At 46.8% G+C, this 12,973-nt stretch overlaps 4 protein-coding genes across 4 annotated transcripts; 1 reads left to right on the forward strand and 3 right to left on the reverse strand.

The window, feature by feature from the left end:
- Window positions 1-719: 719 nt before the first annotated feature.
- On the reverse strand, window positions 720-3,177 carry UREG_00579 (uncharacterized protein; the record flags this gene model as incomplete). The annotated part of the gene is made up of 4 exons (XM_002541019.1): window positions 720-1,343; window positions 1,397-1,897; window positions 1,964-2,751; window positions 2,805-3,177. The coding sequence occupies 4 exons, from the start codon at window positions 3,175-3,177 to the stop codon at window positions 720-722; spliced, it is 2,286 nt and encodes a 761-aa protein (XP_002541065.1).
- Window positions 3,178-4,780: 1,603 nt separating this feature from the next.
- UREG_00580 (ATP-dependent RNA helicase DDX18) lies at window positions 4,781-6,783 on the forward strand (the record flags this gene model as incomplete). Its single annotated transcript, XM_002541020.1, has 4 exons — window positions 4,781-5,258; window positions 5,436-6,157; window positions 6,213-6,473; window positions 6,538-6,783. The coding sequence occupies 4 exons, from the start codon at window positions 4,781-4,783 to the stop codon at window positions 6,781-6,783; spliced, it is 1,707 nt and encodes a 568-aa protein (XP_002541066.1).
- Window positions 6,784-7,758: 975 nt separating this feature from the next.
- Window positions 7,759-8,148, reverse strand: UREG_00581 (uncharacterized protein; the record flags this gene model as incomplete). The annotated part of the gene is made up of 2 exons (XM_002541021.1): window positions 7,759-7,965; window positions 8,029-8,148. The coding sequence occupies 2 exons, from the start codon at window positions 8,146-8,148 to the stop codon at window positions 7,759-7,761; spliced, it is 327 nt and encodes a 108-aa protein (XP_002541067.1).
- Window positions 8,149-10,208: 2,060 nt separating this feature from the next.
- Window positions 10,209-10,516, reverse strand: UREG_00582 (uncharacterized protein; the record flags this gene model as incomplete). The annotated part of the gene is made up of 3 exons (XM_002541022.1): window positions 10,209-10,264; window positions 10,335-10,375; window positions 10,428-10,516. 3 exons carry the CDS (start codon window positions 10,514-10,516, stop codon window positions 10,209-10,211), a joined length of 186 nt encoding a protein of 61 aa, XP_002541068.1.
- Window positions 10,517-12,973: the final 2,457 nt, after the last annotated feature.

The following is a 12,973-nucleotide window of genomic DNA, read 5'->3' on the forward strand; positions in this document are numbered from 1 at the left end:
ATGTTTTCCTTCAATTATTCTCCTCAATATTTCTTGGGCGGCTTATTTACTCTGAAGGCAGATCACTGTATCAACATATGTACCCTTTCTTGCTTCTCTCTTTTTCCGTTGCCCCGTTTCTTTTTTCAAGCGTTCTTCAAAAACAGGAACATCTAAAGCCCATAGATTAAACTCTACAAAATAGTCGAAAAGCAAATGGATTGATATCTAGGACAATTAGTTCACCATCTAAGCGACCTTGAAATCATGGTCTATACTAAGTAATATACCAGGAGCATTGATTAGAGGAATAGGTTTTGCTGGGGTTTGCACGAAGCTATAAACCGGCAACTGAATAGATACATTGAATAATAGTTGTGCCTCTCAAAAGACGGAAAAGGCGGAGAAGGAAATATGCAGAGGTCATCATAAATTAACATGAAAGGGAAAGAAAAAGCTCAAAAGGAGAGACAGTCCACTCTCAGCAAACGCCTCGATAGTAGAAAAAAGGAAACAGAGGAAAATCCTAACCGCCAGGTGGTAGTTTGTACTATGCACCGTATTGCAAATCGGTTGAACAAGGGAGAGTAATAAACAGAAGGCAAAAGTGACCCTGAAGTTGACCAAAGAATATTAACAGATTACTCCATACACACTTGCACAATTCTATGCATATTCCGCAATTGTTTACAAAGAGGATAGGAAGAGTAAGACGGAAAAATCACATTAGAAAACTGAAATTAGTGGTCATAACCTGCACCTCTCTGCCACGGACTCGCACTATTTTGCATCCGATATTGATGCGGGTTAGAATTCACAGATCCACTTCTGTTGAAGGGTGAACTAGTATATGCCCTTGGCACAGGGGATGCGTTTTGCGCTCGCCCGTAAAAGTCTGTGTTATCGCTATACATGCCACGCTGGTCATGTCCTGGAGACATGTGGGGAGGGGAGTGAGCTTGGTGGTTGTCGCCCATTGGGAAGAGTGGGACGGACGTATCTATTGGAGAATGAGGCGTTTGTCGCATATTCGGTTGTGATACGGCGAGTCCGGGACCGTTGTCATGTAGGGAGCCGGTATGGGGGCGATTGAGAGAGTTGTCTGAGAATGAAGTTACATCATCATCAAAAGCCTTTTTCGGTTCGCCTCGAGCAGTGGCGCCAAGGGCGTCGAGCTCCGTAGTGAGTTGGGTCTGTGATTTGATAAAGGAACCACGGTCGTCTCTCATGGGCTGATATCGCGTATCCGGGTTTTTGGATACAATCGCGTAGATAGAAGCAATGAGGACGAGCACCAACAAAATGAGTGCGAATGCGGCGTTAGCAACGAAGAAAACAACCCCCATCACACCAGTTACCAAACCCTAGATCGTATCAGTAAATAAGGTCTGCTGTATGATTAGGATTGGAAACATACCGGCTGGTTGAAGATTTCTGTGAAGAAGAGTAATAGAAGCACATTGAAAAAGTTAAAGGAGGCAATGGAAATATTGAAGATGTTGGTCTTCTTGTCCATCCAGGGACGGAAATAACACACTCCAACCAGGACTCCAAGTTCGATAAAGAATAATGCAAAAGCTTGCACCCTAGGAGCCTCCTGACTCAATGCGATGAACATGCCTTTGACAAAGATATAAATCAACATCGGAACGACGAAGTAGTACGCCGTAGCCCGATATTGGATGTAAAGGAAACCCCATTTGTTGAGCGCGGATGGATCCGAGTAGAGGATGTATGCAGGGTTTTTATGCATCACGACTGACTTTTTTGCAAGACGAATAACTTTCCATGCAGCCCAACCCAGTGAGGCAATAAGAGATAGAATCATCACCACCGCAAGCACAACCTCGGCGGCGGAATCCCTTTGCGTCATTTCCCATAAGCAGAGAATGCACATTTGGGGGAACCCAATCAGCGTCTAAAATTTGACAGCTTGTTAGCTCAGATATAAAAATATGTAGTTGAAATCTCTCTGAGAACTGACCAGTCGGAACAAAATGCCTCTCATTACAATTCTCCAGCCATTTCGGAAGTCCTGGAATTTGTCACTCTTCATTCTGCCAGACTTAGCGAGTAATTCGCAGACGCCTTTGAATCCGGCAATGAAGCCCATGACCACGGCGACGAAGACGACAAAGAATATCAAACCCGTCAGGAATATGTTGGTACGCTCAATGCGAGCGCGGAATCCAACACGTTCAATGCCGCGAATAATTGCGATGGCACTGTTCTCAGTAACGCCCTCATCCCTGTTAGTGCGCTTTACGAGGTTGGTGACAGTCCTTGCGAGAAGGCGATGGGTAAAGTCAACTGATCGCTTCTGCAGTTGAACAGACGTATTTGAGAGCGACTGCAAAACCGTTGCTGGTTCTCCGCCTGTTGCACGCTGGTACCAGGTGGCAAGTCTCTGGAGAAAGCCAACCCGAATGATACCCATACTCCACTGGAAGTTCTGTGTCCAAGATTGCACAATCGGGGGTAGTTTCACACTGGACATGCCAATCATAGCTTGTGACTGAAAGAAGCCGAAGAGAGAGAGCGCATTTGCTGCAACATGGGCGGCAGTGTTGGAATGTCCCAGTCCGGAAGTGACCGCGGACGCAACCAAGCCCAAGCCTGCGATTACAGCTACTATCCAGGCCACGGTTTTATGGTAGACGGTCTTTCCGTTGGAGAGCGAAGCTTCAACACAGGCAATACTTCTCCTTTCCTTTGTCGAATTTACATAGATTCGCACTTTCAAATCGAGGTCAGGTACGCTATAAGCAATCCCTGAATGCCGTTGTTAGTGCTCACATCGTCGAAACATCGCGGGTGGAGTTTACCTGGAACTTTGTTGATGATGTCAGGGGAAAGATTGTTGATATTCGACTCGAGTTTGATTTGACCTTTATTCATTGGACAAAGGCCCTCGAGTTCTAGATCGCAGGGATTGACATTTTCCTTCAGAGCAGTAAATCCATAGGCAATCAGTTCCACTACTGCTGTGATGTTGCCTTCGATAGATGAGATACCAAGGGCTTCAACAGATAGAGAGTTATTGTGAGGGGTAAACAAAACATTGAAAAGCGTCGCGGTGAAGTTCGAGTTATCCTGGCAAGCGACCAGCGATTTTGATTCGATTAGGTTGATGGCGGAGACCAGGGGGGAGAAGGGGAGAAATGCGACGAACGCGGAGAATAGCGTCAGCAACCTCATAGTCACCGGGCGGCTAGCAGGTCGAGCGTAAATTTATTCGGAGTTTGGCAAGTTAGGAGTTTTTAGTTATTAACCACGGCATTCGAGGGCATCTGTAAAATGCGTTCCGCTTGAGGAGAAGAGGTAAATCGCCAATGCTAGCACTTCTGGTCCACAGCGAGAGTGAGATTATTAGAGATGTGGATGATTGAAAGCGACAAGCGATCGTCCCTGCCCGTGAATGGGGAAATGTCGGTACACCGTGATAGACGCTTCCAGGCGGTATGGCAAACGAGTGACTGGTCAGTGGGCGGTAGTTAACAAGCTCGATCGGGGTGAACTGATAGTTGAACGGTTATTTATAAGGCTGGAGTGAGGGCGATTGGGTCCAGGGGAGAGCCAGGTGAGAGGACAGGCGTGAAGCGAGTGAAAGGAGCCCGTGGTCTGGGCAGATAAGTGTAGGTGAAGGAAGAGAAAGGGACAGTGAGAGAGCCGTTGAGGTTGGAAAAGGAGGCCCAAGAGGAAGATGGGAGACAGCGGCAAAGGGTGGTGATGGAGATGAAGCGACGTGAATGTTGGATGCTGGCTGCTGTTGTTGGATGATCGAGATTCGCAGGAATGTGGAGGCCAGCGGGTGCCCACTGTCTCATACACAGCGATACGGGGCCGTCAGGGGTAACTTACAAGCCAGCCGACGCCAGCCGCCAATAAGAGCGCGCCGTGGCCATATAAAGTGCTGAGTCAGCCACAACGCATGGTTCTTACATCAGCCGGGGTAACCGAATTACAGCCCCGTAACATTGCACAGCCCGCCCAATTGCCTGCACGCGCGTCCAGCCAAGCGTCATGTATAAAACCATCTGTGCTTCTGTGCTGAGAGAAGCGCTCTGTTTCTTCAGGAAAGCTGGGCTAGATATTCACAGTGGCTGGTCAATTTCAACTTATTCCCTTTTGCTGACCATCACAGCTTTGAGCAACATTAATGTGTACTGTGAAGACGCTGGTGCCGATCCCTACTCCCTGGTTCTTGTCCATGATTTCATTGTTTAACCAAAACACGTAAACTTGATTCTAGTTCTCTGGTTGATCATTTTCACAAAGTGCTGTTAACTTAATATGGTTGCAGCTCTGGTATCTCTGGCTCACACGCCCAGGTAACATATGACACAAACGGTCACCAGGTCGGAGGACTATAACTACATACTCTTATCTGTTACAGGTGTACTCTGTATGTACCTAGTACAGAGAATTAGGCCTCGAGAGGAAAGATAGTGGCGACGAGCCCGAGAATCTCAAGATGTACGGAGTATGTAGAGCTCATGGAACTTGGGGGCAGGCCTTGTCTACAATGGCGTGAAACAGCCCACGATAGTTATTCAAAGCGTCTAAAACCATTTTTCATACGGAAACGAGTCTAGCAATATGTTTCCTCCCCTGTGTACTTTGTCTCTCTTCTCTAGTTACCAGAAACGCTGAATGTCTGTTAGACTGTTGGTTAACTATCTTATCAGCACGTGACCCTATCGCAAAAAGTTTTTTGCTGAGAGCAAAACTCCAAGCAGCGATGAGCTCAAGACAGTCAACAACCGGTGCATTTTTTCGGTCCAACCAAACACCTGTGACAATGGAGACCTCGAAAGAACAGTCGAAGAAAAGGAAAAGAAAGCATGGAGGCAGCAAGAACTCCATTGCGACGAATGGCGACTCCATGAAGTCACAAGCGAAATCTGCTGTCCCTTCGAAACCGAACGGCGAGGTTGGCAAACAGGAGCTGAAGAAGCGCAAGACAAATCACTCGTCCGCAGCGAGGGAGCAAGGTTTTGAAGATGTAGATGGACTTGAGAGCGCAGACGAAGTTGTCGAAGAACGGGAAGCCAGCGAGACTTCCCAATCGCCCGTCGAACAGAATGAAACTGAAACCGCAGAGTCTGAGCAACCTGCATTACCTTCCTTGAATACTGTTTCGCTACCCCAAACCGAAAGCGAACCTCAGAAATTTTCTGAACTCAACCTTTCGGAAAAGACATTGAAAGCCATACAGGACATGGGCTTCGAAACGATGACCGAAATTCAAAGGCGAGGAATCCCCCCATTGATGGCAGGTAGGGACGTGTTGGGAGCGGCAAAAACGGGCTCAGGGAAGACACTCTCATTCTTGATACCTGCCGTCGAGATGCTAAGTGCTCTACGCTTCAAACCACGAAACGGTAGGCTATGAACTTCCATCTCACAACCTTGTGTGAATTTAAGGCTTTGGCTGATGGGCTTTTCCTATCCAGGAACCGGCGTTATCGTCGTATCTCCAACCCGTGAATTAGCATTGCAGATCTTTGGTGTTGCTCGGGAACTCATGGCGCATCATTCGCAAACCTACGGCATTGTCATCGGGGGCGCGAACCAAAGAGCCGAAGCAGAAAAACTAACAAAAGGAGTAAATTTGCTCATAGCCACGCCTGGGCGTCTGCTCGATCATCTACAGAATACCGATGGGTTCGTTTTCAAGAATTTAAAGGCCCTCGTGATTGACGAAGCGGACCGGATCCTGGAGGTTGGTTTTGAGGATCAAATGAGGCAAATTGTCAAGATCCTCCCATCTGAAGACAGACAAACAATGCTTTTTTCGGCAACTCAAACGACAAAGGTGGAAGATCTCGCGCGCATCTCTCTCCGCCCCGGGCCACTATACATCAACGTCGATCACCGCAAAGAACATAGCACGGTCGAAGGCCTGGAACAGGGCTATGTTATCTGCGATTCCGATAAACGTTTCCTCCTCCTTTTCTCCTTCCTAAAGCGAAACCTGAAAAAGAAGATCATTGTTTTCTTCTCAAGCTGCAATTGCGTCAAATATCATGCCGAACTGCTAAATTACATCGATCTTCCCGTGCTTGATCTTCACGGAAAGCAAAAGCAGCAAAAACGGACTAATACATTCTTCGAATTCTGTAATGCAAAACAAGGTACTCTGATTTGTACTGACGTTGCGGCCAGAGGTCTAGATGTATGTTCTCTCCCATTCTTCTGAAGCAAACCACGTTTACTGACTAGAAATCTAGATCCCCGCGGTAGACTGGATCATTCAGTTCGACCCACCAGACGATCCCAGAGATTACATTCACCGTGTGGGTCGAACAGCGCGTGGTGCGAATGGAAAAGGACGCAGCCTATTGTTCCTGCAGCCGTCGGAAGTCGGCTTCCTCAAACATCTCAAGGATGCTCGAGTGCCAGTAGTGGAATTTGAATTTCCAGCAAAGAAGATCGTTAACGTACAGTCTCAGCTGGAGAAACTAATCGGGCAGAACTATTATCTCAACAAGGTACAGTCTACCCCAACGTCCTCCCTAACTGCCTACCATATCGCTAACCAGATCTCGCCAACAGTCTGCGAAGGATGGCTACAGATCGTACCTCCAAGCCTACGCATCACATTCCCTCCGTTCTGTATTCGACGTCAACAAATTAGATCTTGTTAAAGTCGCAAAGGGTTTTGGCTTTCCTACACCACCTCGGGTGGATATCACTCTTGGTGCCAGCATGAGTAGGGATAAAAAGCAGCCCAACCGACGAAATTATGGGAGTCAACCAAGGCACGGACCAAAATTCAAGAGAAAAGCTGGCGATTATTAGACATGTTTATGATGTGTGAATCCGGAGTACTCTAGTTAATACCCAGAAATACTTGGAATGCAAAAGGTCAAACTTTCATTATATTTTGTGTTTTGCAGCTGTCTATCTCATTTGCTTTTGATGGCTTCGCTCTTAGACCTGCAAGTGGGCTTACAAATAAGAACATTCATACCAAGGGCTTCGACCATAAGCGTGTGGCCTTCAAGTTTCTAATGTTTTCATAATCAATGATGGGATCTCGCGGTAGCCCTTCATCTCCAGTCTTCAATATACTTCTTGAGCGGCATTGTGATCGGGGACCAAAAAGAATAGTGAACCATCATGTGCGGTCTGTCTTTTTCTTCCAACCAAAACGTTAGCACCCATGCCGTCAAGTTGCATGGCCGCAGGAAGTGAATATGGAACGGAAAGGTTTATTTTTCCGCTTGCGACTGGAGGCCGGGTCACTTCAACTCCAGTTGAGTGCTTGCCGGTGGAGTCTGCAAGAACTTGTTTGATATTTTTATCGAACGGTAGGATATAAAAAAGAATGAACGAACGAACGAGCGAACGATAGGGGACGAGAGCATGGCGATTGCTATGGAAGTATTCCGGACATAACCAGCCTTGCATATGATATCGGTCCAGATGGTCCTGAACTGCTTCACATCGCCTTCTGTGAACATAGAAGGGTTGATATGACGCACAAGTCCATTAGTATCCAGATCTCACTATTTGATCTTCCACCACCACACGCCTAAATTCTTATGCATACCAGGTAGGATCCGAATGCAATCTCCTGGTATTTTGTCTGTTATTGTTGAAGGCTCTTGGATCATATTAACACCTTGTTGATTCTTCAGTGTGTCATACACAGGATCTTGTCTCATCAGTTGCTGACTGATGCTGTGATACATTGTTCCCAGCAAAGGGCCCTTATTGAGTTTCGTGCAAATGTAATTTATCTTTGAGAGAATAATAGTTGGTTCTTTTCCATTAATGGACAGCGGGCGGAGAATGTTCCGGTGTACTGCCCAAGGTATCTATGGAGGAGGGAATGAAGGAGTTGGCGATATCACCATAATCAATATGCAGGCTACAAGGGGTTGAAAAATCCGGTGATAGTCCATATTTCCAGGTATTGAATGTCCATCGGGATGGAAATGTTATTGGCGCCCTGTAGCCGTTCTGAAAGGCATTCCGCTAGGCCCAACATTTTGTCGCTGGCCAGCTCCCGAAGCCCGAAGCTGTGTCTTGAGGGCTCACGTCAAATCGGACACTGATCATTGCCACTTTTGTAGGTATACAGTTTTGCGCCGTTATCCGACAGTAATTCTCGGGAAGCACCATAGTTGACCTCGATATCATCGTGGAGGAACTATCCATTTCGATTTGATGGCTCGGTTGGAGTGAAGCTCGTTCGCCATGGATCCGCATACTTTAACTGGCTTGTTTTTGATCTCTCTGATGGTCATTGGCTGCTCGCGTCCTCCCAGCCCACTGTTCGCGAGCTGGCTTGTCGATGTCATTGATAAGTCTGCGACTCATCGCAGTCTTGTTGAGCAGCACGGCCCAACCTACTTGAGAAGTAGATTAAGCCGCAGAGGTTGATAGTTAACCTGTTGGACCACGGCGGACAACAGCGCCTATACAACACGGCAACTGTCAGCGTAACGTGTCTCCAAATGCCTCACAAGCAACACAAAAGGTATAACCAGATCCAACGCAAGACTCACCTACAGGAACACATGTGTTTGCTTTGAGTTCTGACTGGTTTTAAATTCCTTTGGGCAATAGGTTCAAGAAACTCTGCAGGGACTCTGATATTCTTCTCCATGTCGCCAGAGAATGGATATGTGAGGGTCAAAATGGGCCTGTATGGCTCCATTCTGACAGATAATGAACGTAAGGAAATGCATCCGTTGGTGACTCTGATATTCTTCTCCATGTCGCCGGAGAATGGATACGTGAAGGTCAGAATGGGCCTTTATGAGGCAGATAATAAATATAAGGGAATGCATCTGTTGGTAACTCTGATATTCTTCTCCATGTCGCCGGAGAATGGATACATGAGGCCCAGAATGGGCCTGCTTGTATTGCTCCATTCTGACAAATAATGAACATAAGGATGTGCATCCACTGGTATCCATTGCACATCTCAAATATTTGCCTGAATTTGATAGGCTTTTATGATTTTTAAATCTTATATGCCCAGACAGTTCATTTTCCGTATCATAAAACGGTACAATCCACCCGATATTTTAGGTGAATTGGACCGAAAGGTGAGGAAATATGGTAAACTCTGAAAATAGCTCCGTGCAAAGTTGGTTGAGATTATCCCGCTGTGTAGCCCAATCCAATAAGGGAGTCACTACATAGAGTAACAGCCCACTGGACGGCCTCAGTAATGGCCACCTGATAAATCAGTTGTCAGCAATGGTGGACTAGCTTCAAGAAAGGAAATCACGACAAGAAGTATCATCAATTTTGCATCAACTGCACTCACAGACAAGCAGACACGGCGCACACTCTTGCTCCTAGACAAGTTAAAAAGCCCAGGTCCTTCATATAAACCAGGATATCATGCCTCTTTTATAGTATGAGAAGCTGTAGGCTGTAAGGTGTGATCACGTCACTTCCACACCACCTTCACGTCACTTTGATCTTGCATTCAACTCTATAGGGTCCAAACAGTAAACCTGTTTGTGAAATAGTAGAACAGTAAGCCGCGCTTTGTACTTAATGGTGTTCAACTAGAAGTCGGCTGCTGATAAGAATCTTATATTGTTTAAAGCCTAGAATCAAATCCAATAATAAGTGACTGTAGAAATGTAAAAATCCCAGGGAAACATATGGAGAGCGTACCTTGATTAGCCTAAAGGCCGGCGGATCTCAAGAAATACTGAGAAATAAACCAAGCAGCAGCGTCGATAGCTGCTAAAGCATTAAGGGGATTTGAATAGCATTAGATTGGGTATTTAGGATTGTTTATTATATCAGTGGTGCTGCGCGTAAGGTCGTATCGGAGATGTCGGGAAACAGGAGAGAAGAATTGTGAAGGAAGGTTCTCAATATTGATAGAAATCAAGTAGCTATGATATAGGAGCACCCAAGCATAAGCAAAAATCAAAGCAAGCTACTAGTACAAGGTAGTTAGTAGGAACTGAGAAAGCGAAAAGAGAGAGATTCTCGCTCCTTTTATACCTCAGTTGATCACGCTAGTGGCCATACTATGCGTGAACGGGGATCGAAAGTATTCACCGACTGCATTGAATGTGAAGGTGAGTGAATGGTTATAGCCTTTGATAGAATTCTCCCAATGTAAAAATGGCCACATGGCTGATCAAGGGTAGTTGGAAATAAACCTGCAAAAATGCTGCTTTTATTAACAGGGCCATTATAGTTGAGTCAAGCTGAATGACCCAGTTTCTTTGCAATTGGGATGCCTAGGTTTGTCCAGTTCCATTATCCTCGATGGGGCTTTGCTTAGCAAAATTGTTCCCTATGGATCATCTCTCAAGTAAGGATGCTCATTATACCGACCTTGTGAATTTGCCTGACTGTACGCGTACCAGAAGGATAATGCCGACGATCGAGGCGCAATGCCGATGTACTTGATACCACCAGCAGAGACCACAAGAGTCACTTTCAAAACAATTACCTACATTTCCAACTGATGAAAGGGTGTCTGGGAAGCCGTCGTCCCACGAAGTGTCAGTATGGATCGGAAGTCGGGAAAGGTCCCGCGATGCATCGGGGTGTAGCCGCCCCTTTTCTTCGCTCCCGTCTTTTATACAAGAGGGGCAGTCTCCTTGAGCCGTCACACCGCAAAGAAAGGGCCTCGAAGCTTCTATTCCTAAAGCAGTTAATTGGCCAGCATACGGGAACGTGCGGGGTGGTAAAGCAAAGGTAAAACATCATCCCGATCTACAGGTATCACACGGGCTATCAGTCACACAGTCTGCAAAATATCGGGCAAGGAGCGTCTCAGCTCACCAAGGCGAAAGATCTAGTCACATGACGTTCTCCTGCTACCTCCGCTTGTCGAAGGCCCGGGGTAAGCAGAAGCACTGATGCCGCCTACGTCGTTGTAGCACGGGGGGCAAGGAAAAATAGACCAGGCTGGAAGGCGGAGTAATACTGCAGTTGGGTAGTAATCTAGAGAACGCCTAACCACCCACGCAGTAGACTGCTTTGATATCCCTGTTGCCGTCAAGAGTGAACCCTTAAAACGTGGGTTCAGAAGGCGAGATCGCCAATGCTAGAGAGCGAGATCCAGGGGAAGAATATCCAACTTCATCCCTATTGGAGCAAGGCTACCGAGATGATGTAAAGGCGGGAGAGCCCTGGGGCAGGAAATGAAAGGAGGGGGAGACATTGATTTCAAAAGCCTTTACAGTGACACTGGTTGATGTCCTCGCTTCCACAGAGGTAACTTACATTGACTGTACCACATCCACGCTTTGACTCATGGCGGCGAGACGCTGGAGCTTGACAGGTCACACCACAGGACAAACGAAAAGTTCAGAATTAATATTTTAACTCAGTCAAACGATCACCAGACTTTTGCGAGGAAGATAGATGCAACCGCTGAACAGAGGGTGGATGATTCCAACCACGGATGCCCACCCTTTCGCTTTTTGGTCGGCCTACGATCTCGGATCCAATTAGACTGAACCGCCGCATCGGATCCTGGACCAAGGCGAATCATTCGCAGGCCGATTCCAAATCCGCAGCAGTTCTCTCAACCCGGGTCCATTACTAAAATCGAGCTAAAGTAGCCGATCGCCAGTCATTCTGTCAATCCTTCGATTATGCAAAGTGGGCATGAAACGTGAAGACATCCCGAAGGCCCAGCTAGTCACTCCGAGAAAAGTTCCATACGAGGAAGGACGCGAACGCGGGACCAATAAACGACTGGGCACGGTGTGAGTTCCGATGCATAGTCTGGATAGCAACGTAAGATCGTTCGCCTTAATGCATGATGACTGAAGGGGTAGGGAAATGTGACCATATTGCCGAATGCTCCATGGTAGCGCAAGTCCGAGCCCCTGCACCGTGCAGTAGTTTATCTGCAAGTGTTTGCGTTGCAATTATTCCCGGTATTTGAGCGGGAAAAAGGGTTTGATGAAAAGAGAAAAAAAGGCAGGTAGCATTATTGGCGGTGGCTGAACGATGCTATCATAAAATATCAATGTCGATTTCTTGTTGAGCTAGTTAGTTAACTATGTCAGTGTAGATCGTCGAACTTCAAGGGAAGTATGGAATAGCGCCATGGCAAATACATCGCGGGGCCAGGATTAGCGAAAAAGGACATCTCAACGGCGATTGGAGGGTAGGATATCGGGGGTTGACGTCGACATGGTGAGTGGGAAATGAGCGTTCCTATTTGAAGGGAATGGGCGGAACGGGTTGAGTGGGTTCACTATCAAAGCCGTTGTCAAAGGTGCAAGTGCCACATTGAGAAAACTAGCCAGCGCAAAGTAATACTGCAGCGGGTGTAGCACATGTGTGATTTGCACAACGGCTTATTTGGGGTATGAACCACAATGCTTTCAGTGCTGTTGGATATCACTACCCTTCATGAGCGTTCGGTTGAAAAGAATGAGTGTATTTCACAACAATCCTCGAAACGAAGGGGAATGAGAATAAGCAAAAATAACCCGCAGAGATTTTCTTTCTCTCGGCTTATCCAGTGTGCCAACTCGCTCGTCAAGTATCCGACGGTATGGTTACGGACCGATGTGGCGCATTTTGCATTAACCCTGAAGCTTCGCCTTCTGATTGAGAGTTGCTGGCATGGGAGCGATCCTGTCCGAGCTTTCCATCTTGGCTGTAAGGTTAAAGAACAAGACGGAACCTGATTGCATATGGTCTTCTTTGATGCATCAAGTACCCAGTACAAGCCCATCTCCCTGTGAGTTGCGGTAAGGTAATCAAGCAGGAACTGGCGTCCAACCTTCTTTCAACTTGTATTAAAGGAAACCGAAAGTCGTATGCCGAGGAACGCTGCAGAATCGTTGCTATCAGTGTGATCTCTTCCCGACGAGCCAACTATAAAGTATGCACATGGCCGCATAAAATCCCTTTTTTCCCCCAGGCTTCGAGTCGTTGCAATTTGCTTCTCGTGCTTCTTGAATTGAGCTGTCATTCGATCTGGTCGTATATATGCACTTGAACCCTTTCCCTTGATGCACGCTGGTCAATATCC

Source organism: Uncinocarpus reesii, genomic scaffold (assembly GCF_000003515.1).
Source record: "Uncinocarpus reesii 1704 scaffold_1 genomic scaffold, whole genome shotgun sequence".
NCBI lineage: Eukaryota > Fungi > Ascomycota > Eurotiomycetes > Onygenales > Onygenaceae > Uncinocarpus > Uncinocarpus reesii.